Source organism: Castor canadensis, chromosome 18 (assembly GCF_047511655.1).
Source record: "Castor canadensis chromosome 18, mCasCan1.hap1v2, whole genome shotgun sequence".
NCBI classification, from domain to species: Eukaryota; Metazoa; Chordata; class Mammalia; order Rodentia; family Castoridae; genus Castor; species Castor canadensis.
Window position 1 is genome coordinate 2,224,963 of NC_133403.1, and position 25,691 is coordinate 2,250,653.

At 55.4% G+C, this 25,691-nt stretch overlaps 1 protein-coding gene across 10 annotated transcripts in view; it reads left to right on the top strand.

Annotated features, from left to right (window-relative positions):
- Nucleotides 1–1,441: 1,441 nt before the first annotated feature.
- The window catches only part of Emid1 (EMI domain containing 1), a 40,709-nt gene continuing 16,459 nt past the window's right edge, over nt 1,442–25,691 (top strand). For 5 of the 10 annotated variants that reach the window (XR_012443566.1, XM_074061298.1, XM_074061302.1 and 2 more), the window contains exons 1-13: nt 1,442–1,593; nt 8,169–8,282; nt 8,710–8,813; nt 17,334–17,417; nt 18,434–18,495; nt 19,705–19,825; nt 20,072–20,155; nt 20,238–20,327; nt 20,859–21,005; nt 21,962–22,060; nt 22,168–22,220; nt 22,750–22,794; nt 22,890–22,934. Coding sequence is in view for 8 of the 10 variants with exons in the window: in XM_074061298.1 (XP_073917399.1) it covers nt 1,490–1,593; nt 8,169–8,282; nt 8,710–8,813; nt 17,334–17,417; nt 18,434–18,495; nt 19,705–19,825; nt 20,072–20,155; nt 20,238–20,327; nt 20,859–21,005; nt 21,962–22,060; nt 22,168–22,220; nt 22,750–22,794; nt 22,890–22,934 (1,152 nt within the window). In the remaining 2 variants the exon portion in view is untranslated. Of the gene's footprint in view, nt 1,594–1,654; nt 1,682–8,168; nt 8,283–8,709; nt 8,814–17,333; nt 17,418–18,433; nt 18,496–19,704; nt 19,826–20,071; nt 20,156–20,237; nt 20,328–20,858; nt 21,006–21,961; nt 22,061–22,167; nt 22,221–22,749; nt 22,795–22,889; nt 22,935–23,065; nt 23,146–25,006; nt 25,195–25,691 lie in introns of those variants that run through there. The other 5 variants (XM_074061299.1, XM_074061306.1, XR_012443567.1 and 2 more) reach the window with 4 other exon arrangements.

Consider the following 25,691-nt stretch of genomic DNA (forward strand, 5'->3'; position numbering starts at 1 on the left):
TCCGGGTTCCCAGCACCACAGAACAAACAAACAAACAAGGGCTAACCAGAGGCAGGAAGCTGCATCTTTTTAGGATCAGTGACGTGGCAACATAGCAAGTGCCCAACAATTTCCCACGGGAGAGAGGCAGGCCTCCTCGAGGGGACAGAGTTGGCACTGTGGTGGCGCCGTTGGAGGAAGTGGGGACCCCTGGGGGACCGTGTGAACCAGGGGACCGCTCAACCCTGCCCACACCCCTGTAAGGAACAAACAACTGTCTTCTTTACAAAAGAAAAACCGAGGCTGGGCATCATAGCACCCACCTGTAATCTGAGCTCTCAGGAGGCAGGAGGATCAAGAGTTCAAGGCCAGCCTGGGCCAGACCCTGTCTCAAAAGAGAAAAAGAAAAGACTAAAGAGAAACAGACTCAGGGAGGGGTAGGACGGGTGAAGCTAACTCTGGTGGAACTGTCAGAAGGAGGGTTTGAACCCAGCTCTTACTGTCTCCCACTTCGGAGAACAGGCAGGGATACTGGGGATGGCTTCAGGTCTAGACCTAGATGTCCTGAGTCCAGGAATGGTGGTCCTGGGAGTCAGAGTGGGGTGGGCAGGGCTCGGTGTGTGGCTTTGGGTTCAAATCCCGACACTGCCAACCCCTGCCAGGGTGCTTTGGGTAGATGACATCACTGCTCTGTGCCTCAGCTTCTCCACCTGTAAAGAGGGAGTAAGAGTGGACCCAGGGGGACCATGAGTGCCGGGGCCTCACTTTTCTCATCTGTAGCATGGGAATAACTGCGCCCACCTGGCACGGAGTGGTTAGAAGATGAAGGGGGACAAGATGTGAAAGTGGGGGGGTGCAATAGCACACCCTGCGCAGAAATCCTTTGTTGGATGGAATGGGTGGATACCGCAGTGATGTGAAGGGATGAGTCCCCGACATCATTCGCTCAGGTCCCGGCTGCCTCGGGGGACGGTAGCCTGGGTCTCAGTTTCCCCAATCTGCAACACGTGGGAGGGCGCAGGTGGGCACTTGGCGAGCATCCTGGAGAAGGAGTCGGGCGGGGCTGCGTGCTGCTCAAGCGCGGTCCCGCCCACGCCCCGCCCACACCTACACTTCGCCCCGCCCACGTCCCCTGTCTCCGCCGGCTTCGCGCCCCCTCGCCCCGCCCACGTCCTCTAGGTCCCGCCCACACCTTCGCCACGCCCCGCTCACGTTCTGGCCTCCCCCCCGCTTCGCGCCCCTAGCCCCGCCCATGTCCGCTCGGCCACGCCCACACCTTCGCCACGCCCCGCTCACTCCCCAGCCTCCGCCCGCTTCGCGCTCCTCGCCCCGCCCACGTCCTCTACGCCCCGCCCACGCCCGCTATGCCCCTCCCACGCCCGCCTCGCGCGCCCACGCCCCGCCCACGCCGCCGCCGCTGGGGACCGGGCTCCGCGCGTCCCGGCTTCTGGCGGGGCGCTGCTGGCGGGCGGGGCGGCGAGGGCCGGGCGCGGACGGTGCGGGGCGCAGCATGGGCGGCCCGCGGGCCTGGGCGCTGCTCTGCCTCGGACTCCTCCTGCTCCCTGGAGGCGGCGCCGCGTGGGGCATCGGGGGCGCCCCGTTCTCCGGACGCAGGTAGGGGCTCCCCCTCCGCCGTGCCCTGCCAGCCCGGCTTGGGGACGGGAAGCCAGGCACAGCCCCATCTCCGTGCAGCCCCGGGATGGTAAGGGCCACCCTGTCCCCCACCTGAATGCCTGGCCGGGTGGGGACAGGGACCCGGGCTGTCTGACCAAGGCTTCTGGGATTGTGGAGTCCCTTAGCCATATGTCCTGGGGGACAGCCTTCCCCACAATCTCTGTCCCTTTCAGCGCCGCTATGAGGGCCAACTCCTCGAGGACTTCTGTGGCCCTGGCTGTGCACATGGGAAAGGCCAGGGACACCCCTTAGCCCACCCTTCGGGGACCCTCCCAACCCCCCTTTTCCCTGCTCCTGGCTTTTTTTAGTGTTAGTCTGTTTATTTCCCGTGGAGGAAGGACTGGGGTGGAGTCTCAGCCTCTGGGGTCAATGTCAGAGGCTCCCCAGGGACCTGGCATTTTGGACAGTGACCCATCTTGCTCTGTGACAGCCCCTCGCAGCCAGGAACTCTCTCTCTGCCGGCCTTGGTGGAGTGTCTTCCAGGACCTGGCATTGTCCTTGAAGGACTGAAGGAGGCAGCGAGAGCTGTCCCCATTCCACAGAGAAGAAAACTGAGGCTGGAGACTGACTGTGCTCACCGGCTAGTCACCTAAGGCCTAAGCTAAGGCCTAATCTGCCTTTCTGGTCTTCATAGCAATGTTTGAACCTGTCCTGGTCCCTGCTCTGCCTGCAGCCCCTGCCCCTGCCCCTGCCGGGATCCCCTCGCTAAGGCCGGCTGCCTTGTCCAAAGCAGACAACGTGGAGTGTCAGCCCTTTTCATCCCATTCAAAGGCCTTCCTGGCCTCCACCCCCTGCGGCCTCAATTCTTTAATTCTTTTCAGAAATTCCCCCTTTCCCAGTGGTCAGGGGCCAGCAGGCGCCTACTGGGCTTGCAGAAGCAGGTGACATGGGCCAGCCTGCAGAATGGAAGTGACCAAGGCATCAGAGACTAGAGGGGATGGCCACGAGGCAGGTGTCACAGTGTGCCGATCATGGCTGGCACTGTGAATTGGGCACCTTTCCTGCGTCCCTTGCCCCCCTGCCCCCCCAAACCTTCCCAGTTGCCATTGTGATCCCTGCTTCATGAGCTCAGTGCTGGAATATGACCCGCCCGGGGCTTGGGCACAAGCTCTCAGGATCCCAGGTGCTAAGATGACAGATTACGGACTCAGACTTCCCAGGGTTGGGATCAGGTTGGTTGACAGAGCTTAAGCCCGGACTCCCCTCCAGCCAGGCCAAGGCAGGGCCTCCCAACCAGTGCTCCTCACCCACCCCCAGGGCTTCCTGGGTGGGAAAAAGACTGTGGTTGGGGGCAGGTCACTGGGGACTGTTACCCCATCTGTCACTGTAGCCCTTGCCCATTGTCACTGTAGCAATGCTCTTGCTGCCTTAAGGAGACGGAGCCTGAGAAGAAGAGAGGCACCAGCTGGTCTCTCCAGGCACCAGCAGGCCCAGGTGGAGGAATAAGACAGGTTGTCACCTTAAAAGTTAGCAGGTCATGGTTAGGAGTTTGGGGCTCTGGCATTGAACAGATGGGGCCTCAGTTTCCCTTTCTTTTCCTCATCTCCCCCCCAGCTTTGTTTTTAGTTGTTTTCATTTTGGGCAGTACTAGGGTTTGAACTCAGAGCCTCACGCTTGCTAGGCAGACGCTCTACCACTTGAGCCACTCCACCAGCCCTGATTTGGGTTGGGTATTTTTGAGATGGGGTCTTGTGAGCTATTTGCCTAGGGCTGGCTTCGAGCCTCAATCCTCCTGATCTCTGCCTCCTAAATAGCTGGGATTACAGGCGTGAGCCACCGGTGCCCCGTCTCATCCCCTGCTCTGAAAGTGTACAGTCCCCTGTGTGACCAGCGAAAGGACACATATGGCAGCTCCTGTTATCACCAGTGTTTGAGTAGGTTAGGGACCTGGAGCCAGAGAAGTCGGTGGTCCTGGGCTCCCAGGACGTCCCTTTGTGGCCCTGGCCCAGCATCTCGGACACAGCACAGCGATGCCATACCCCATTAGCCCTCCCTCCACCCCCAGCCCGGTGCCCCAGGCATCCCTTGGCAGCCAAGGGACTGAGGGCAGAAAAGAGGCTTTGTGCCTGGGGAGGGGTTGGCCCCAGGAAGGCATCCAAGGGGCCGCCCCCAGCCCCAGGAATGCAGTAAGACTTTGAGCCCCCGGAACCAGGGTGCCAGGGCGGTGCAGAGCTGCTTTGCTTATCACTGCTCCTGCCAGCCCCCTAGTCCCTGATGGCGCTGCATCCTGCCCCCCCCCAGGTCCCTCCCACCCTGAAGTGGTTTCTTTGAACTACTCATCTTAGCACTGTGACTGTGGGTTTCCAGCCAGCATCATTGTCACCAGCATCCTGGCTTCCTTTGGGCAAATCCTAGGCTCAGAGGGTAGATATGCCATCCGCCCAGCCTCTCTTCAGGTTTTCCAGTACCTGCTCTGCGGTCACAGACCTGGCAGGTGGCTTCTCTGGGAGCCTCAGTTTCCCTCTGTAAAATGTACAGCCTGGCAATCTATCCCCAAGTGGAGGCGAGGACATTGCGAAGACCTGGTGTCTGCAGGCCCCAGGGGAGCCCCTGGGCCACAGCTGCCCCGTGTGGGCCTTGAACTCACCACACAGCATCATGGTGCTGAACCCATCCTACAGACAACATTCTGCTCTCCCCATCTGCAGGTGGACACAGTGGAGGTCAGAAGGGGGTCAGGGCCTTGTCTAAGGTCACCGAGGTAGGAAGCAGCAGCGCAGGACTGGAACTGGGCCCCCAGTGTGGGGTTCTGGCTCTCATCACCCCACCCCCACCCGCCTGTCTCTGTTCTTTCCTCTCCTTTTCATAACGGCCCTTGGCCCCAGGCCCGCTTGGCTGTCTCCTGCAATTAGTCCCTATCACTGTTCCGGATCGCAGCCCTGGGCGCTGTGGAGACAAAGTCCTCTGGGCCCCTTGTGGCAGGGAGTGGGGGGGGGGATCCTGGAGGGGATGGCCAGTGCCAGGCTGAGCTGGTCTGGCCTGTTTTCTCCCCTCCCAGCAGCCTCTGGGGGCCCTGGAGGTTCTGAGTGGGCAAAATTGGCAGGTCCAGAAGGAAATGCTGTCCCCTCCCAGCCCTGTCCTCACCCCGAATCAACGTCTGGCCTCACCTGGCTTTTGGCATCTTATCACTGAGCACACTCTAGGGAAGGAAGCCCCTGGGAGCAGCGGGCTGGAGGCAGGACATCCTGCTAAGTGCAGCTATTCCTGAGAACCTTTGGTCTGAGAACCTCTGCTCAGAGCCACTGCCTGTTCTTTGGTCATTCAGTCATTCAGCAGACATCCCTGAGCCATAATACTGACTTGGTCCCTGCTATCCTCCCAGCACCTGTGGAGAGAGCAAGCTCAAAGCTACTGTTGAGTGGCCGTGGGAGACCGGGGGTCACATCCAGCCCCACCTGGAGAGACTCAAAGGATATAGGAGCAAGAGTGGGGCTTTGCAAGCTGCAGGACCTCTGTGTGCCAAGATCAAAGATGGAGAAGGGGCAGTGTGAATATGAGGTAGACATAAGAAGAATGTAGTACGGAGAGGGTACGGTTTGTAGTGTAAATGGGGAGCCATGGTGGACTTCAGATTCCATAGCAGACAGTGGCAATGTTACATTAAAAAAAAAGAAGAACTTTTACAAAAAGCCTCTACTATCCCCAGAAGAGCCTGAGCTCGTGCTTGGGGAAGTGGGCGCGTGTCCTTAAAGTTGGGGATAGAGAAGGTACTTGGTGACCTCCTAGTGGAAGAGGCTGACCTTGAACTCCACTGCCTGAGTGTCCTCCTGTATAAAAGGTCCGGCTAGCCAGCTGCCAAGCAAAGTCCAGCTGTGGGAAGTAAACCAGGGAACAAGGCTGGGACCTTCCTAAGGAGGTTTTAATTAAGGAAGAAGAGAAGAAAAAATGTTTCCTTCATCTCCCCCTGGTTGAAAGGACAGCTTGGGCAACCGTCACAGGCACGCTTTCGGTAGCCTAGTCTGAGGACGTGCACACGCATGTGTGAGCACGCGGGGCGCTCTGTGTACCTGTGTGCACGTGTGTACATGGGTGAGGGGGCACAGCCCCGAGTGTGCACCACACAGACATTGCAACCACAGCCATCTGTGTCCATAGGAGAGGACGTGTGGGTGATCAGGCACCTTTGCAGAGGAAGGGTCATTTCTGTAGTGACAAGTCCTGCTGGATGTGCCTTGGATGCGTGCACAAGTCTGTGCGCCTGTGGATCTGTGTGTGTGCCCACGGCACAGGTGTGTCCATGCATCGTAAGCACAGATGCATCTGTGGCTGTTCCCACGTGGAAACAGTCCCTACCCTCCGAATGACACCCCAGCAGCTTCAAACTGAGGCTCTACAGGGTGGGCAGGATGGGAGCCGCCTTTTTTTTTTTTGTCTTTTGAGATGGGGTCTCACTACGTAGCCCAGGCTGGTCTCAAACTGCCAGGCTCAAACAGTCCTCCTGCCTCAGCCTTCCGAGGAGCTGCGACCACAGGAGTGTGGCATGGCACCCTGCTAGAGTATCATAAAGTGCAAACCTGGCTGTGTCTCTCCCTTGTTACCTCAGTCCCCAGCCCTCTGGACCTGTCATGGATCCCCCTCCCCTCCAAGGCCTCTGGTTCTGCTGGTAGCATTTCTCCTCGTGCCACCTGTCTCCTCGTCCTTCTGTCCTTTCCCATGTCCACCCCATCTGAGTGACTTGAGGCTTTTCCTGCTCTGCACCTTGCAGCTTTCTGGGCCCCTGTGATGCTGAATGAAGCTGGTGATTCGTGTCTGTCCTCTTCTGCTGCTGTGTGAAAGGACACTGTCTCACTTGTCCTCATGTCCCCTCTGTGTGACAGCTGAGATGCACATTGTTCTAAGCACAGATGAGCGATAGCTCTGAATGCTAGCAAAAATCACGTCGCCCTGCACATATTGAGCACTTACTGTATGCTACGAGGACGGACGTGGTTTTTTAGTGGCGAGCCAGAAAGGCACTCCCCCACATTCTAGAGAAATCGGGGCTCAGGGAGCTGGCGCATGAAGGAGCCTGATTTGCACCAGGAGTGGGGAGGGTCCAGCCTGGCCTCCGACTACATCCAGAATCCTCAGCTCCCATCTCCTCCCGGGACCCATGCCACGGTCTGTGGCACTGTGAAGAGCTCAGTCTGGGAACCTGCTGACCTGGGGCTCAGGCCACAAACGGTAGTCTGCTGGGGTAGGGGGCTTAGACTGAGAAAGTCACCTGACACCGTCCCTCTTTCTGCAGCCCCAGCAAAACACCCTGGGCTCCTGACCCCAGCAGGGCTGAGGGCCGCTGAGCACCTGGAATGTCTGGGCCACCACAGAGGCACCTACTGCCCCACCTCCACCTGACCCATCAAAAGGAAAGCCCTGTTGGGACCAGGACTCGGTGGAGTCAGTCTGCAGAGCCCTCAGGAAACCCCTTCATCTTTCTGAGCCATGCTCGGCTCAGTCCTGGAAGAAGAGAAGCCTGGGGCGAGGGGTGAGGGGGACGGAAGAGAACGCTCCATTTGGCTAGACGGCCATCCTCGGCACAGGTGACAGGTGCTTACTGTCACACTGCTGGGAATGGCACACAACCGATAATCGCCGTCATGGCCACAGACCACCAAACCCAGAAACAGATGTGACAGAACCTAAGGTCTGAGACCTGAGAACCAGCTGTCACATCTTGATAACGGGCAAAGGCAGGTACAGGCCAATAGTTAGAGAATAAGTCGACAGAGAGAGAGAGAGAGAGAGAGAGCACCAGACAGCTGTTCATACTTCTATGCGCATATATAGATATGTGTGCATAAAGTTAGGGAAAATATACTCTTAGGGCAGGTGTGGTGGTACATGCCTGTAATCCCAGCTACTTGGAAGGCAGAGGTAGGAGGATATGGAGGTTGGAGGCCAGTCTGGTTAAAAGTGCAAAACCCTATCTGAAAAACAAACTAAAAACAAAGGGTTGTGAGGGTGGCTCAAGTGGTAGAGCCCTTGCCTAACAAGTGTGAGGCCCTGAGTTCAATCCCCAGTGCTGCCAAAAAAACAAAAAAATGTATTCATCAGACTGCCACCTCTTGGACAAAGGAGTGCTGTCCCTCTGCTCCGTCCCTCTCTGACTCTAACAGCAGACTGTTCATCGCACTTGCTGTGCACGGGAGCTGTGGCCAGGCCTTCCTTGCCTTCTCTCATTTCAGTCCTCACTCAGTTTCCCCCTCTAAAAGGAGAGCTATTTCACAGGTGGAAAGACTGAGGCTCCAAGGTCTTGAATGTGCCCACGGCACCCATGCTGGTGGCCCGCCAGTCACAGCTGGAGCTGGGCTACATCTGACCCCAGAGGCCTCCTGGGAGCTTCCAGCATGGCCACTCCACCTAGGTCCATGGAGACCTCACTGGGGAGGCCATGCAGACGTCACTGGGGTCCAAATGACTCAGAGGTCAGGGGTCTCTCTGCCGGGAGACTAGGGGCTCCTGCACAAGGACCTCACTCGGAGTTCTGGGCCGGGGGCTGTGCCTGGCACCTGAGCTTCCTCTCTGGTCTGTTCCAGGAACTGGTGCTCCTACGTGGTGACTCGCGCTGTCTCGTGCCATGTACAGAACGGCACCTATCTTCAGCGAGTGCTACAGAACTGCCCCTGGCCCATGAGCTGCCCGGGAAGCAGGTAAGTGAGGCCGTGGCAGAAAAGTAGTGCAGTGTAGCAAAGGCCTGGAGGCAGGGGAGAGAACTATTTGGGGAGTGCGGGGGAAACCTGGGGCCCCAGGGTGGGTGGAGCAAAGGAAGAGGGGAAACCTTGGAGGGCTTCCTGGGGGAGGAATCACCAAGACCCTGCATTCCTTCACTCAGGGAGTATCACAGCTGGGGTTGGTTCAGCCCAGCCTGCAGGGGCTTCCTGTCCTTGGTATCCCTATGCCCTTGGCTGTGGAGGTGTGGTGGGGCTGGTAGAAGGCCTAAATCCAATCATGCAGGAGGAAAGAGACTGCCTGGAGGTGGCAGAGGATCCTGGAGGCTCTTGGCCTGTCCCCCTGGGTGTCTGGGGAAAAAGTGATGGAAGATCCTAACTGAGCCAGGCCACCTGGACACTCTTTCAGCTACAGAACTGTGGTGCGGCCCACATACAAGGTGATGTACAAGACAGTGACCACCCGCGAGTGGAAGTGCTGCCCTGGACATTCCGGGGTGACCTGCGAGGAAGGTAGGACAGCCCTGTTGGAGCTGCGGCCCTGTGACAGTGGGGCAAGTACCTTCTTTACGTGGATGGGAGTAGTAAACTGTTGCTGAGACCAGAGACACTGCACCATGCACACAGGAGACCACTGCACAAAACTGCCGGGCACATTGTGGCTCAGACAGAGTCTGGGACTGCTATCCTCTTTTGGTGACTGCTTACTCCTCTAGAGACTCTCAGGTGACTCTCGAGGCCCCTGCAAGATTTTTCAGATGCGTTATGTTACTCAAATCTTAAGCCACACAGTCTCAAGTCTTTCCTTCAAACTTGGTGTGCTAGCTTTCTATCACTGTAACAAAATGCCTGAGATAATCCACTTATACAGCAGAAAGGTTCATCTGACTCACATATTGAAGCTTCTAGTGCATGATTGGTTAGCTCGGTGGCTTTGAGCCTGTGGCCAGGCAGCCCATCATGGCAAGAGTGTGCTTCATAGCCAGGAAACAAACAAACAAAAAAGCAAGGAGGGGGCTGAGGTCCCACAGAGCCCCCTCAGCAGGGCTCCCTGGGCAACTCATGGACCAGTGACCCAAAGGCCTCCCACTTCTTAAAGGTTCCAAGTTTTTAACACCTGGGTCTTTGGAGCACATTTACCATCCAAACTCCAGCACTGGGAAAATCCATCCAGGTGTTTCCCGAGACGTAGCAGCCAGCACCCACCGCGGCTCAGGAAGGTGAAGGCCACGGCTCCTTCGTGGTAGAGCTGGGGTTCAGACCCCGTCCTCCTGGCTCCACTCCCCCGGGGTCTCAGGGTAGACCCAGCTGCATCAGGCAGAGGGACACTCTCACCCGCCCACCATCTCCAGGTGCAGCTGGGGCCCAGCACCTGGCTCTTGGTCGGTCCTGCCTCTCTATTGTGCTGTTCGGGCCCCTGTCCCCCTCGCTGCCTGGCTGACCCCTTGAGTGACAGCCGTGGGGGACACCGAGAGGTGGTTCCCAAGCATGGAGAGGCTTGAGAGGGTCTGGAATAAACCTGAGAATCCACCCCAGAGCCCTCATGGAAAGAGGTATTGAAGGAAGGCCCTAAGCATCCCAGATGTGACACGCTAGTGTTGTAAGATGCAGGTACTGGAGTTTGAACTCAGGACCTTGCACTTGCTAGACACGGGCTCTGCCACTTGAGCCACTCCCCAGCCCTTTTGGTCTTAGTTATTTTTTGAATAGGGTCAAGTTTTTGCCTGGCACCAATCTGAACTGCGATCCTCCCATTTACGCCTCCTGAGTAGCTGGTACCACAGGCACCCGGTTTCTTGGTTGAGATGGGATCTTGCTAATTTTTTGCAAGGGCTGGCCTCTAACCTTCATCATCCCAATCTCTTCTGCCCCCCAGATAGTTGGGATTACAGGAATGACCCACAGTACCTGACCTCACAGGTCAGGTGAGACATTTGCAACAGCCGGGTTCATGGTGGAGGGACTCAGGCCAGAGAAGTGGAGTTGAGGATCCAGAGTCACAGAGGGATGGATGGGGACAGAGCTCACCCAGAAATGGGATGGGAGAGGGTCTGTCGGGTTCTGGTGTGGAGCGGGAGTCTCATATGGAGCTGGAAGAAAGGAGTGGAATCCCCCCAGCCAAGTGTCGCTACGGACAGGCAGCCATGTGGGAGGCTGGGAGCTGTGAACCACAGGTGGGAGGGTTCAAGGGGCAGGAGGAGAGCCAGCCAGGAGGGGCAGCTGCCAGGGAAGCCCACAGAGGACCTCTGGGCAAATCCCAAGGTGTGGGGGTCCAGCCCGAGCGACCGAGCCCAGGCAAGGCCTGCCCCACACAGAGGCCACCCTGTCCCTTGGCTGCTCTCCCAAGGGTAGACCTTCTGAGCTTAGAGGCCTTCATGGTGCAGGTGAGGGAGGACAGGTGGGGGTGGCCCCATGCCCTTGAACCCAGTCACTGGAGGCACCTGTTCAGAAGCAGGCCAAGGGCTGAGGCTCTGTCTGTGATGAGGCAGAAGCAGTGCCAAGGTCAGGCCAACCCCATGCAGCCTTCAGGTCCCACCATGGGGATGGGGTGTCCAGGCCTTCATGGGCCAGGCTGTCTCCACCATCCACCAGCTGTGTGGCCTTGGGCCTGGACTCGCTGTGCATTATGTAATCCATTGTGCAAGAGTGGGGGGCTGTGGGTACAATCCAGGCTTCATTCTCTCTCTCTCTCTCTAGCTCTCTTTGGTGGGACTGGGGTTTGAACTTAGGGCTTCACGCTTGCAAAGCAGGTGCTCTACTGCTTGAGCCACACCTCCAGTCCATTTTACTCTGGTTATGTTCAAGATGGAGTCTCATGAATTATTTGCCCAGATTGGCTTTGAACCAAGATTTCTCTGATGCATTCTCTCCCTTATTTTTAGTTTTTGGTTGTACTGGGATTTGAACTTAGGGCCTCCCACTTGCTAGTCAGGTGCTCTACCACTTGAGCTATGTTTCCAGCCCCACGTTCTCTTAGAGCAGCCCAGGGCTCCCCACGCTGAACCTCAGAGTCCTCACTTCTGAAATGGGCCAGAGGATGGGGTCTGCCTCTCGGGTATGTTGCTGGGATGACCTGAAGCAGTAAGGTGGCACAACAGCTTATGCTGGGCACTGAGGGGTGACTGGAAGGACAGAGGGCCTGCTCCCCACCCAGAGAGTTGGAGCTAAGGGAAAGGGAAGGGCTGAGTGGATGCCCAGGCCTGAATAGCCTGGAAAACTGCTCCGCTGGGGCCCTGGAAATGGGGCTGGAAAGGCATGGGGACATGGCTGGCCCATCCCAGGCTCTGCTCTTCCTCCCACAGCTGGGTTCAGGCCCTGCTCCTCCAGCTGCTTCCTTCCACATTCCCCCACCGCCAGCTGTCCTTGTGGCCTGCTCTTTTCTGGGACATGACCCTGGGTCCCCAGAACTACATCACCAGGGTGACAGGGCCCAGAGCAGCTGGAGGGTGATCCACAAAGGAGGGGGAACATCCGCCATTCCTGAACTCAGCCAGGGATCAGTTGCTCTGCGGTGTGTGTCTTGTTCCAACTTATTTCACATCTCTGAACCTTGGCTTTGTCTGAGTTACCTGGGATTGAGAAGTGCGCCTTTGTGCTGACACCTCATAGTTGCTACGCAAATGTCTCTCTCTCTTTCTCTCTCTGTCCCTGTGCTGGGGATTCTGCAGTGACCCAGCAAGGCACAGCCCTGCCTCCCGCCTCAGGGACTCCACTCTTCATTCAGCTGTTCAACAAACGATCGTGAAACTAGCAGTCGCCAACGGTGAAGGTGGCAATGAGTGAGGATAGTCTCATTGGCTGTTCATGACATCCTGGGAGGAAGGAGCTAGAGTGGACCCTGGGTTACAGAGGGGGAAACTGAGGCTCGGAGAGGGGAAGAGACTGGCCTGGATCACTCAGCACCTGAGAGCCAGGATCGAGAGCCATCCAGGCTGGGAGGGGGGCTGCATGGCTGGGAAGGACTTGGCAGAGGCTCTCACCTGGCCCCTGCTCATGGAAACTGAGACTTGTCAGAAACAATGGGTGAGAAAGAGCCAAGGTCAGAATGTGCCATGTGGGCGGGGTGGGGCCTGGCGGGCAGGGGCCCGCACGGTGCCAGGTCCCTGGCAGGGAGGCAGGCAGAGTTGAACAGTCATCACCGGGCCTGGGTCTGAAGCCTGAATGCTCCAGGTTGGTGAGTTGTGCTGAGGACGGCTGTTAGGCCCACCCCTGGGTCACTCTGACTCCTGGGCTCCCTGCAGACAGATCTCTTGCCTATCCGTTGGCCAGAATGATACAAAGGAGGCTCAGAGAGGGTGCAGGTCTCACACAAGATCACACAGCGAATAGGTACTGTGGCCAGGTGTTCTCTAGGGCTCTGACCTGAGGTCTGTGGCATTCCCTCCACACTAGCCTCTCCTGCAGTGATAACGTCAAGGTGAAGGAAAGCTGTCACCACCACTGTGCTGCTGTCATGGTGTGGAACAGAAGGTGCAGATGCAGCGAGCAAGGCTTAAGAGGGGAAAGCCAGGCTTAGGGTGACAGTGACTCAATCCAGTCATCCTGACTTGAACCCGGGGTCTTTCTGCCCTGGCAGTGCTGGCTGAGATGTCTCAGGGAGTGTGTTTGGGTAGTTGGGGTGCTGTGAGGCTGGTGGAAACCCGTCACCACTCCACAACTCCCAGATGGAAAGATAGCGAGGCCGGGGGCTTGCCTTTCTCTCCTCGGGGGCTCCCTTCCTTCATCGGTCCCTTGTCCTCTGCATACCTGTCCCTTCCCCATCTCTGGACCCTCACAGCCCTTTCCTCCATGGTGGGGGGCCAGCAAAGGGACATCTGCTGAAGATCGCATAGCCCAAAAGTCTTAGAGCAGATGTGAGAGGTTCCAGCCTGCCCCCGTCCCCCCCGGGGCTGGGTACCTCCCACACATCATCAGCCAGGTGCCAGCTACGAAGCCAAACCTCTGGAGTCTGGGTGTTACTTCAGAGAATCATGGTCCCACGAACCAGCTATTGTGCCAACCCTGCTGTGTCCACCCCCCCATTCCTGTTGGGAGGCTCAGTAAGTCACCCCACTCCCAGCACACCCCAGCTTCACCTCCCCCTTCCCCTCTGCCTGCTACCTTCTGGGTGCTCCCACCTGGCTAAGCTGGCCTCAACCTGTCCTCATTACGCCCATAGCTCGGTGCCTGGCATGAGCCTGGTATAATGTGGGTGCGTGAGATTTGCCTGGAAACTTCACCCATCCCAAAGGGGGACCCAGGCCAGAACCAGACCAAACCTTCCTTCCCAGAGGCCTCCTGGCCAGACCGGGGTGGGGGGTGGCATTCTTGGAGCTCCTGGTCCCAGCTCTGACCCTCACCCTGGCTCAGGCCACCAGCTGGCCAGCTGCAAATATTTACATTGCAAAGATATTCTCATGGGAGACCTGGGGGGGCCTAGGAAGCTGTGTCCCTGTGGCTTGAGGTGGGCAGACCTAGGAGGGCAAGGGTGAGCAAGGAAGTCCCTCCCCTGGCTCCTCTTCTTGGGGGGAAAAAGTCATAGCAGTAGAGCTCAGGGACCCCCCAAAATTATCATATCACCATTCCCAGTTTGGAGCAGGCTTGTAGTCCCAGCCCCCCTCGTCCTGCTGTGTGGACTGGAGCAGGCAGCCTCTCCTCTCTGGGCTTCAGTGTTCTATTCTGTGCTGTGGGTGTCACGAGGATCTCATAAGAAAGGACCCAGACTTGGCACTGGGTAGGAGGAAGGGAGCTGATTTGGGGGACACAGGGCCAGACACTACAGGAAGCACTGCCTGGTGGGGTTGATGACAGGGATTGATGAGAATTTCAAGGGCTTTAAAGTACTGGTGGGTGCCCTCCTCCCCAACCAGGAAGGCTTCCTGGAGGAGGTGATGTGAGAGCCACAGTGGAAGGAATTGGGGAAGATACAGTATACACGTACATGTATACATGTGTGTAGGGCTGTTGACCTCTCGGATGGTGGGAAGTGCCCTGGAGCGGGGCTGGGGTCTGGGGTCCTGAGATCAGCCTTCAGGACCCTTTTGGGATGGGAGGATGAGGCTAGGAGGACCATTCAGCAGCGACAGGGCTTGGCAGGGTGGCTCTCGGTTTGCTGGAACCTGTATCAGTGACACTGGTGGGGGCAGGTGACATTGAAAAACCATGCCCCGAACCACAGCTTCTTTCCTGGAATTTTGTGTGCCGAAAGGCCCTTAATTTATTTACTTATTTACTTATTTTTGGTGGGTCCGGGGTTTCAACTCAGGGCTTTGTGCTTTACAAAGCAGGCACTCTAACCGTGGAGCCACACCTCCGGTCCCTTTTGCTCTCGTTATTTTGGAGATGGGGGGTCTCTCAAACTATTTTCCCTGGGCTGGCCTCAAACTTCGAACCTCCCAATCTCAGCTTCCCAAGTAGCTGGAATTGCAGGGGTGAGCCACTGGTACTCAGCCTGAAAGACCCTTTTACAACCTGGTGCATCTCTCAAAGTATTTCTGACTATCAGAATTTGGGGCAGCTTTGGAGTTAATTTTTGTGAATCCTGAATCCAGAGTCAACATTTTGTTACTTTTTCTTTTTTTGGTACTGAGGTTTGAACTCAGGGCCTACACCTCGAGCCACTCCATCAGCCCTTTTTTGTGATGGGTTTTATTGAAGCCCTTGTGCTGCTGGGTGCTAGGCATTTTCCTTGGCCAGGCACAAGGGAGACAAGGTCTCCGCCCTGGTGGGGCTGGGTTCCAGCCGGGGGCAGACAAGTGCAGTCAGCTAGGGAACTGGTCCAACCCATAACATGTCCGAGGGTAGAAAGCGGTTTTGACAAAAAGCAAAATAACAAAGTATCAGGAAAACCAAAGCTTTATCACACAGAAAACTCAGACTTGCACAAGGCTGGGGACAGACAATTGCTGCTTTGGGTCAACTTTCTGGAAAGAATAAGAAAATTGGGCCAGGCACCGTGGCTCGTATCTATAATCCCAGCGCTCAGGAGGCTGAAGGTTTAAGGCCAACCAGCCAGGGTAGAAAACTGTTGAGACCCCATCTCAACCAACAAGCCTGCTGTGGTGTAGCTCACTCGTCATCCCAGCTAAATGGGAAGTGTAAGTAGGAGGATCAAGATCTAGGCTGGCCCCAGGCAAAAATCAGTACCCTGTTTGAAGAACTAAAGTGAAAAGGGGTTGGTAGAGCCCCTGCCTATCAAGTACAAAGCCCTGAGTTCAAACTCCAGTACCACCAAAAAAAAAAATAATAATGACATTTAACATTTGACATTTTCACCTGGGAGCCAAAAGGACAGAGAGGCCCTTTCTGTCACACACACAGTGTGTTTTCCTACTGGACACTTCCCCTCCCCCGCCAAGAGGTCAGGCCCTGGACAGCTTCAGAGAGATGACCCTGAGGGAGTCACTTCCTTTCTCTGTCTTGGTTTCCCCCTGGAGGAGAAGCCAGGAAGAGTCTCACTCACTCATCCATTTGTTTGTGCATGGGGGAAGAGGAGAAGTGGTACAGCACCTACCTCATCGCTCTGTGCCTCAGTTTCCCCACCTGCTGCAAAAAAAGGAAAATACCAAGATTGTGTATAAAGAGTCTAGAATATGCTGACACTGGCTGGGAATAAGTGCTAAAAACAAGAGTTAGCCATGGTTAAAAGGGCTGGTGGCATGACTCAAGTGGTAGAGCATCTGCCTAGCATTCACAAGGCCCTGGGTTCGAGCCCCAGTACCACAAAAAAAAAAAAAAAAAAAAACCAAGAGTTAGCTGTTGACATTATTACCTACTTTGTGGGATTGCACAGTGGCTTCTTCCCTGCTCAGAGCACCCCCAATCCCTGCTTAGGGCTGGCAGGGTTCTAACCCCCACACCTGGGCAAGTCACAGCCCCCTCGGGCTGCTAGGAAGGCAGCCCAGCCGAAGCAAAGGTCCCGTGTGGTGGGACCCGGAGCAGGGCCTGGCAGCCTCCCCGCTGGGGGCTGGCCAGGGGGACCTGTCTGGTTTGAGTTCCCGGCGCCTCTCCCTCCCTCCCTCAACCCACAGCCCAGGCCCCAGCTGCCAAGGCTGTGCCTTATTTGGATCTTGTCTTCCCCCCCACCTCCACCAGAGGACACTTCGTGGCCTTAAAAGGCAGGCCCGGGGGGTAGAGGGGAGCAGTTGGCACTGCTGGCTTGAGAACCCCCTCCAGCTGCGCCTCTGCCCCTGGCTTGGCCAGCCTGATCCTCCAGCTGTGTCCAAAGCCAGGCCCCCCCCCCCTCAGCCAGACCAGCCGGGGACATGGTGGGGGTGGACTCCTGGGACAGGAAGCCAGCCTCCCTCTGCCTGTCATTTCAACCAGAGCTGGTTCCACTTCAGTCTCTGACCACGCGGGTGTGGTGTGTCAGCATGGCCACGCTTTGTGAATTAGGTGTGTACTGTGTGCCTGCCCTGTGTGTGCTCACTGGGGCCTTTGCACATGCCAGGCAGGGACAGAGGCCTTAGCGTCCCACCTTACAGATGGAGAAATAGCCAGAGAGCACAGGTCACACAGGTCAGTAAGTCGCTTGTCTGCTGACTCTAAGTTCTTTTTTTTTGGTGGGACTGGGGTTCGAACTCGGGGCTTCCTGCTCGCAAAGCAGGTGCTGTACCACTTTGAGCCACGCCTCCAGTCCATTTTGCTCTGGCTGTTTTGGAGATGGGGTCGTGCAAACTGTGTGCCCTGGCCTCAGACTGTGTTCCTTCCGAATTTAGCCTCCCAAGTAGCTAGGATTACAGGCGTGAGCCACCGATTCCCAGTTGACTCTAAACTCTTAACTCATGACCCTGGCTGGGGTCCTCAGGGAAGCCCCCAACCTCATCAGTGGCCTCCATCCCATTGCCAGCCCCATCAAGGGGTCAGCCTTGCTGCAGCTCAGCCCCGTTCGTGCTGTGGGACCCGGGTATGCTGCCCCACCTCCATGGGCCAGGTCTCTCCGCACCAAGGGGAGGAGGATCTCGTTGCTAGGGTTACAGTGGGAGGAGGGGGTGTGTGTGTGACAAAACAAGGATGGTGGGGCAGCAGAGCCCTCACCCCCTCCCTGTCCCTCAGTTGCAGGTTCCTCTGGCCCCGTGGAGCCCGGATGGTCTGGCCACGCAGTTCCGAGGATGGCACTTCGGCCCTTGGCTTTCTCAGGTGGGCCCTGGGGCAGCTTCTTGGGGGCCTGCTGGGCTGGGGGAGACCTGGAGGGGCTCTAGGGCACTGTGGTAATTGTCCTAAAGCCATCTGGGTCCAGTGGTGGAAGGTTAGGACGGTATCCCACCGCCTCCAGGCTGGAAAGAGCTTCAAGGGGGAGAGGCAGGGCCCCAGAGGGGAGTCTGACCTGGGCCAGGCCCTCCAAGGCCCCTTGACCCCCTGGACTCTCCAGATGGCGGTCAAGCCCGCAGGTTCTTTTTATTTCCTCAGTCATTTTCTGGGCTTCTTGTAGTGTATTAGGCCCCACACCAGGTGCTTTCCATCACCAGCTCCTTCAGACCTGTTCTTTTTGTTGTCACCTCTCTCCCCCCCAGACCTCACTGAGGTCATTTTAAAGAGGAGCAAACTGCTCTGTCCAGTGCAACCAGCAAGGGGGCAGCACTGGGCTGGAGTCTTTGTTGTGTGCTCACTGCACCTTGTCATGAACTCAGGTATGAATGGGGGTGACACTTTCTGATGGTCAAAGCTGTGATGAGGACCAGCCTGACCAGCCTGTGAAGGCCCCACAAATGACCAGAGCTGTCGGGAATAAGTTCAGTGTCTTTCTGAGGAGGTCATGGGTGCTGGATGGTGTTCTGTGAAGTGTTCAGAGGATGACACCTCCGGGGCCGGACCCAGCCATACTGTGGCATGTCGGTCACCAAAGCCGCCAGGCCCTGGCTCCAGCCCTGTCCAGGAGGATTCTGGGAAAGAGGTCATTTTGGATGCAGAAGCTACAGGATCAGGGCCCACCTCCTTCTCTGGGAGACACGAGGCCATTTAGAGGCTCCAGAGTGGATGGACACCCAAGGGGCACCGTGTACCCTGTGCCTGGCGTTATTCAGCAGCTCCTTCCCCACTCTAGGGCCCCTCTTCGGATGAGGTCTTCAGGGGTCTGCCATCTCTGTTCTGGGGCTGAGGGCACCAAGGGGAACCTGGGGACCTTAGCACAGCCCCAGTCTCCTTCTTGCCCACAGGTTGTTTCAACTGCAGCAAGGTGTCCGAGCTCACTGAGCGGCTGAAGGTGCTGGAGGCCAAGGTGGGTAGGCAGCACCCCTGCCCCCTACCCTTGGGCCCTGGCCACCTCTGCCCCTTCCTGCTGCCCCTTGCACATCCTGGTCCTCGGATTCACAGTGCAGCTCTGACCTCCAACCTTGGGGCTCTTCACCTACTGGGGCAGTAGGAGGCAGGAGGATCACAGTCTCCCTCTGACCCCCATAGATCTGCCCTGGCCTCCCCTTGGTCCCATCCAGACGTTCGCCCTGTCCTTACAATGGATAGCCTGTTCTGCTGCTCCAGAGACCGTGCAGCCCCCACCCATGCAGCCCAGTCCTCAGCCAGATAAGAACAGACATGCCCCCCCAGCTCACTGCTGGATCCCCACCTGGCTTGGCACCTCCTTTTCCCACCCCACCTCGCCTATGATAACATCTTCCGGTTTCAAAAGCAAAATGTCTGTTACATATCTCAAGTCATTTTAAGAAAAAAAAAATTTTGGTGGCAGTATTAGAATTTGAACTCAGGGCCTACACCTTGAGCCACTCCGCCAGCCCTTTTTTGTGATGGTTTTATTCAAGATAGGGTCTTGCAAAATATTTACCCAGGCTGGCTTCGAACCACGATCCTCCTGATCTCTGTCTCCTGAGTAGCTGGGATTACAGGTGTGAGCCACCGGCACCAGTGAATTTGACTTTGTAAAACACAGTCATTTCTTTTTTTTTTTTTTTTTTTTTTTTTCATTTTTCTTTTATTATTCATATGTGCATACAAGGCTTGGTTTATTTCTCCCCCCTGCCCCCACCCCCTCCCTTACCACCCACTCCACCCCCTCCCGCTCCCCCCCTCAATACCCAGCAGAAACTATTTTGCCCTTATCTCTAATTTTGTTGTAGAGAGAGTATAAGCAATAATAGGAAGGAACAAGGGGTTTTGCTGGTTGAGATAAGGATAGCTATACAGGGCATTGACTCACATTGATTTCCTGTGCATGGGTGTTACCTTCTAGGTTAATTCTTTTTGATCTAACCTTTTCTCTAGTTCCTGGTCCCCTTTTCCTATTGGCCTCAGTTGCTTTAAGGTATCTGCTTTAGTTTCTCTGCATTAAAAACAGTCATTTCTGATGAATTTCTGGGCCTGGGAGCTTGGTCTCAACTCCCAGCAGGCTTTGTAGGCCTCCTGCCCCAATCCTGGGGTCCCTTGGCTGGCCTCTCTCTGACACCCATGCTGTCACTGTCTTCTTCCTCCACAGGTGGCTGTGCTGACTGTCAAAGAACAAGCAGCGTCCCCAACCCCAGTTAGCCCTGAGGACGCTGTCCTGCTCTGGGGCTCTCCGGCTGCCCAGGGAAGCCCAGGAGATGGAGGCCTCCAGGGTGAGTAGGAGAGGCAGGAACAGAATCCCAGGTGGGAATTAGGGGGAGACCCTGGTCCCCGTCCTGCTGCTGACTCCCTGGCAGGCCTCAGTCTTCTCACCTCTCCAGGGAATCTGAGGGGACTGTCTCAGGAGCTCCTGAACACTGGGGTCCTGCCAGGGAGGCTGAGCAGCCCCAGCAGCCCCTGCCTGGGTTAGAACGGAGGGAGGGGAATCTGGATGATCGTTCCTGTCTCTGGCCCAACAGAGACACTGACCCCTGCCTACGCCCTCTCTCCAGGGCTGCCAGGAGCCAGAGAGAGCATGAGGGCCCCGCTGCTTCCTCGAGATGGTAGGTACCGGCTGAGGGGCAGGGCTGGGGTGGGGTCAAAGTCAGGTTCAGAGCTGTCAACCTGAAGTTCTTTGTTCCCCAGACCAAGCTGGTACTCGGGGGCTGCCCGGGCCCATTGGCCCCAAAGGAGACACTGGCAGCCAGGGCCCAACAGGGATGAGGGGCCCGCCAGGTAAGTGCCCACAATGCCACCCGCCAGCTTTCTTAGGCCATTCCCTTGGCTGAAGCTGTCCCCAGCCCTGGCATATCCAGGGTGGCCTGGCCCTGCTCACCCTCCCTCCGGGGGTACCCCACTCAGACCTCGGTGCCCCCAAACCCTGGTCTTGGTTCAGTCAGCTCCTGCTCCTTGGGTACCTACACTCCGCCACCTCTGAGCTGGGCACTGGGATGGGGTGAGCCCAGTCCCTGCCTTCCAGGCGTTCCCAGATCAGTGTGGGGGTTAGGCAGAGGAGAAACACCAATGTTCACCTCTGTCACCAGGATTCCTGTAGGGGACATGGGGGCCTGGGAGCCCTAAGGAAGGGCCCATACCTGCCTAGGTGGGATGAAGGCAGGATGCTGTGTTCATCCCTGCAATAGACAGTCAAGGACAGCTCTGTGGGCTCCAGTGCCCTCTCTTCTGCTGTCTTGTCTTGCCCCCTCAAGGCCTCCCTGGTTCTCCATGCCTCCCACGTGCCCACTGGCCCCTGTGATCTCACTGCAGGTCCACAGGGCCCCCCAGGGAGCCCTGGCCAGGCTGGAGCTGCAGGCATCCCTGGAGAGATGGGACCTCCAGGCCCACCAGGGCCTCCTGGCCCCCCGGGACCCCCAGCCCCTGTTGGTCCATCCCATGCCCGGATCTCCCAGCATGGTGAGTCCCCTGGGGTTCCATCAGGCTGAGGTGGGGTTGGTTGAGGGGAATACCCGCCACCATGGTGTCTGCTACCGTCTATCAGGGGCCTTCTGCAGGCCATACTTGCCCTTGGTAGACCACACGTTACCTGCAGGGGCTGTCATTCTCTGTGCACAGGTTAGGGACACTGAGTCCAGAGAGGGGATGTCACATGCCATGATGAGACAGCTAGAGTGTAGGGGAATAGGTTCTAACCCAGATGCTCAGAACCACCTGGCATTAGACCCTCCCCAGGCCTTGGAGGTGACTGGAATCCAGCCCTCAGAGTGCCAGGAAGCTGGAGGCCCGACAGCAGGAAGCCAGCTCCATGATCCCAAGGCCACAGCGCCAGCCTTGTACTTGGAGAGGCTCCGGCCCCGTGCGCTGACGTGCATCTCTACCCTCCTCCCTCTGGAAGCCCAGTCTGACTTTCACGTGTTGCCAGGGGTCAGAGTGACTCTCAGGTTCCACCCATTGCATTGTACCTTTGGTGCATGGGTAGACATTCATTCATTCTCCCATCCCACTGTTCATCTCCCTTTCCAAGTCTTGGCTTGTTCCTCATCTCTTCAGTGAGGCAGTGACAATGCCAGCTTCCCAGAGCTCCATGCTACTCGTGCACGGATGCCTGAAACATGGCAGATGGTCGATAAATGATAGCTATTATCATTTCCACTTGACAGGCAACAGTACAGGCTCAAATCAAGTAGAGTATTTCTGGTTGTCACCTAGAGTGTGGCAGAATTAGAACCCAGGTCTCCCTGTCTTCTGGTCTTGCTTGACCAACGCTCTCCCCACTCCCACTCTGGGAGCAGGTGCCTGGTTGGCCCCATCTGTGCTGCAGGCTCCTCTGTAGGGCAGTCAGAGCTGACATGCAGAGGTGGTCACAACTGAAGAGTGTCCATCCTGCTCACTCACTATCTTTTCCTCTCCAGGGGACCAGCTGCTATCCAACACCTTCACTGAAATCAGCAGCCACTGGCCCCAGGGACCCACTGGGTCCCCAGGTCCCCCGGGTCCCCCAGGACCCATGGGTAAGTGGAGCCCAGGCCTGGGGCAAAGGATGGAATTGGTGGGTGGCCGTGGGACTGGGGCTGACAGCACTTCTGTCCAGTCCTGAGGACATCCTGTCTTATTCCAGGTCCCCCTGGACTGCCTGGCCCTGCAGGTGTCCCTGGTAGTCCTGGAGAAATGGTGAGTTATTTTCCAAGTGCTGTCACCTGTGTGCAAATCCATTCATCCAGCTGTCCATCCATCCTTTCATTCATTCATTCAGGAGCTTGCTGAGGAGTCTTTGCTCCCATTTTCTGCGTGGGGAACAGGAGATGCTTCTCTCTCCCCCCTCCCCACCCCATTCCTCTCCTAATAAACTTCACTGTTACTTAAAAAAAAACACAAAACTTACTGAGGATTTGATATGCAAAGTACTTTCCATAAATGTTCTCACTCAGTTGTGTAAAGAGAAGCAAGCACCGTTGTCTCCTAAGGCTAAGAAAGGCAGAGACTCTTAGGGCTCAGGCCAGTCCACGCCAACCCCTATAGGTTGTAGTGGGGGCTGTCTGACTCTCAGACCGTATCTCCTCACACTGAGTTGAGTGAACCACCATCAGCGTACGGTGAGGCCCAGGCGAAGCTGGGGCTCCTGCTGTGACACCTCTGCCCCTACCCCCTGCCTTCTGCATCCTGTCCCAGCATAAGACTGAGGCCCTGTCTTGTTACTCAGGGACCCCCAGGCCCTGCTGGACACCAAGGAGAGAAGGGCGAGAGGGTGAGTACCCACATGGCCACCGATGGGGGATTCTGGAGAGTCCCGGGGCTCTAGAGCAGACAGTTAACTGCATTCTTCTCCCCGCTTCCATCCAGGGACCACGTGGGGATCCTGGCCTCCGAGGCTTTACAGGGCAGCAGGTGAGCGGATGCTGTCTACCCTGTACCCACTCCTCCAGGATCCCACAGTCCCAGATCCCTGTTTTAGTTCCACCTCCTACAACCAGAGGCCTCCTGTCTGATCCAGGACATCTCCATCTTCATCCTTTTAGGATTAGACTGCCCCCATGTGTCCCAGTCTGGCTGCCCGTGACAGCCCTACACGTCTCGCCCTGCACGTCTCTCTCTACAGGTCTCTGACTCTTTGATCCTATATTTTTTTCTTTTTATCGCTCTGTCTCTCTGACCCTGAATGTAGATTTGTACTTTTCTCCCTTCAATTTATTTTTTTTGCTTTATATATTTTCAGCCTTTGTTATTAGGGACATTCATGTTTGTTTGGTTTACTTTTTTTTTTTTTTTTTGGCAGTACTGAGGTTTGAACTCAGGGCTTTGTGCTTGCTAGGCAGGCTCCCTTCTGCTTGAGTCAAGTTTCCAGCCCAAGGCGCATTCATGTCTAGCATTTCAATGTCTCCTTATTTTTTGGGTTTTGTTTTGTTTTGTTTTTTTGTCAGTACAGACAGACTATCATGTGAGCCACTCCACCAGCCTTTTTTTTTTTTACCAAGATTGGATCTGGCAAACTACTTGCCTGGTCTGGCTTCGAACCGCGATCCTCCTGATCTCTGCCTCCTGAGTAGCTGGGATTACAGGCCTGAGCCACCAGTGCCAACTCCCCTTGATCTTTTTATCTTTATAGAATTACTATCTTTGTCTCTAGTAACACTCCCTGTCTCAAATTCCACCTTGTTTGCTATTAAACTGGTCGCACCAGTGTTCTAATGCTTGGTGTTTATATGGGATATAGTTTTTAAACCTTTTTTCCCTTCAGCTTGGCTGTGTCTTTCATATTTAAAGTGCCTCTTCTGTAAACAACATATAACTCGGTTTTGCTTTTTCACACCTGGCCGTTTGGTTCATTTGTATTCAGTGATGTGCGTAACCATCAATGCAGTTCTCTTTAAAGCAGCCATCTTGCTGTCTGTGTTCCGTTTACCCCCGTGTCTCTCTCTCTTTTTCCCCTTTCTTCTCCTGCCTTTTCAGTCAAACGCTGTGCCTCAGAGCTACGTCCCCCTTCACCTTCTCTTGGATGGAGCTCTTTTTGAGATCCCATTTTATCTCCCCTAATAAGATTTTAGCAATGTCTATCTGTGCTGCTCTTTTTTTCATGGTTGCTTTTTTTTTTCAGGATAATAACAGGCATTCTTTCCTTATCACAATCTACTTGAATTAATATCATACCACTTCACATGTAGGGAGCTTCGCCTTCCACTGGTGCAGTCGCTCTCCTTTGTCATACCTCTGCATGTGTTACAAACTGCACAGTACTTTATTATTTTTTTGGCAGTGCTGGGGTTTGAACACAGGGCCTTGTGCGTGCTAGGTAAGTCATCCATCATTGAACTATGCCTCAGCCCAATTATTATTTTTGCTTTAAATAGTCAGTTGACTTTTTTTTTTAAAGTGGGACCAGGATTTGAACTCAGGACTTCTGGATTGCAAAGCAGGTGCTCTGCTGCTTGAGCCACACCTCCAGTCCCTTTTGCTCTGGTTATTTAGGAGATGGGGTCTTGAGAACTATTTTCCTGGGGCTGCCCTTGAGCCAAGATCCTCCTGATATCAGCCTCCCAAGTAGCTAGGATTATAGGTGTGGACTACTGGTGCCCAGCTGCTTTAAATAGTCATTTGACTTTTGAAGAACTTAAGGACATAAATTAAAATACCGTCGGCCTTCCATGTTCACAGGTGCTGTATCTGTGGGGTTGACAACTGTGGATTGAAAATATTTGGAGAAAAAACTGTGCCTATATTGAGCGTGTGTAGACATTTTTGTCACATCTTTTTCCTGAACATTATAGACTAGGGATTATAAGTCATACACACAGGAGGGTGTATGGGTTGTCTACAAACATTCTTCCATTTTATACAAGGACCGTGAGCATTTGTGAATCTTGGTACCCAGCAGGGAGCTGGTCCCCCGGATGCCGAGGGATTCTGTCATCGTGTACTTTGCTAATGTGCTTATATTTTTAACACACTGACCGTTCCTACAGGTCCAGATGTCTAACTGCTCTCACTTCTCTTCAGCCCGAACTTCTCTCAGCTTTTCTTACCGTATGGGTCTCCTGACAACAGGACACTTTGGGAGCTGAGGTGTGGAAGCCACAATTTCCCACATGTGTGAGGTTCAAGCCCCGGCATTGCCAAATAATATTAATAATGATGATAACAACAATAATAATAAAACTGTTTTTATTGTTACACCTTAATTTTTAGCAGTTTCCTTTTGTTTTATTTTTTTGTTTGGTTCTGGGTTTAGTGGCCCTGCAGTTTGAACTTGGGGCCTCACACTTGCTAAGCAGGCGCTCTACCACTGAGTCACTCCATCAGTCCTCTACCTTAATTTTTGAAAGGTATTTTTGCGGGGTATAAATTGGGCTGGAGACACGGCTCAAGCAGTGCCTAGCAAGCACAAGGCTCTGAGTTCAAATCCTGGTACTGCCAAAAAATGTTTAAAGAAATAATATATAAGATTATGTTAGCATAAGGTCTGGCAAACTATTTGCCTGGGCTGGCTTCGAACCTTGATCCTCCTGATCTCTGCCTCCCGAGTACCTGGGATTACAGGCACGAGCCACAGTGCCCCGCTAAAGTTCGCTTTCAGCAGATGGATTTTGATGTTCCTAGCTGTGATTTATTCCGCTTTGGGCTTCCACTGATATTCCTGAATCTATAAGG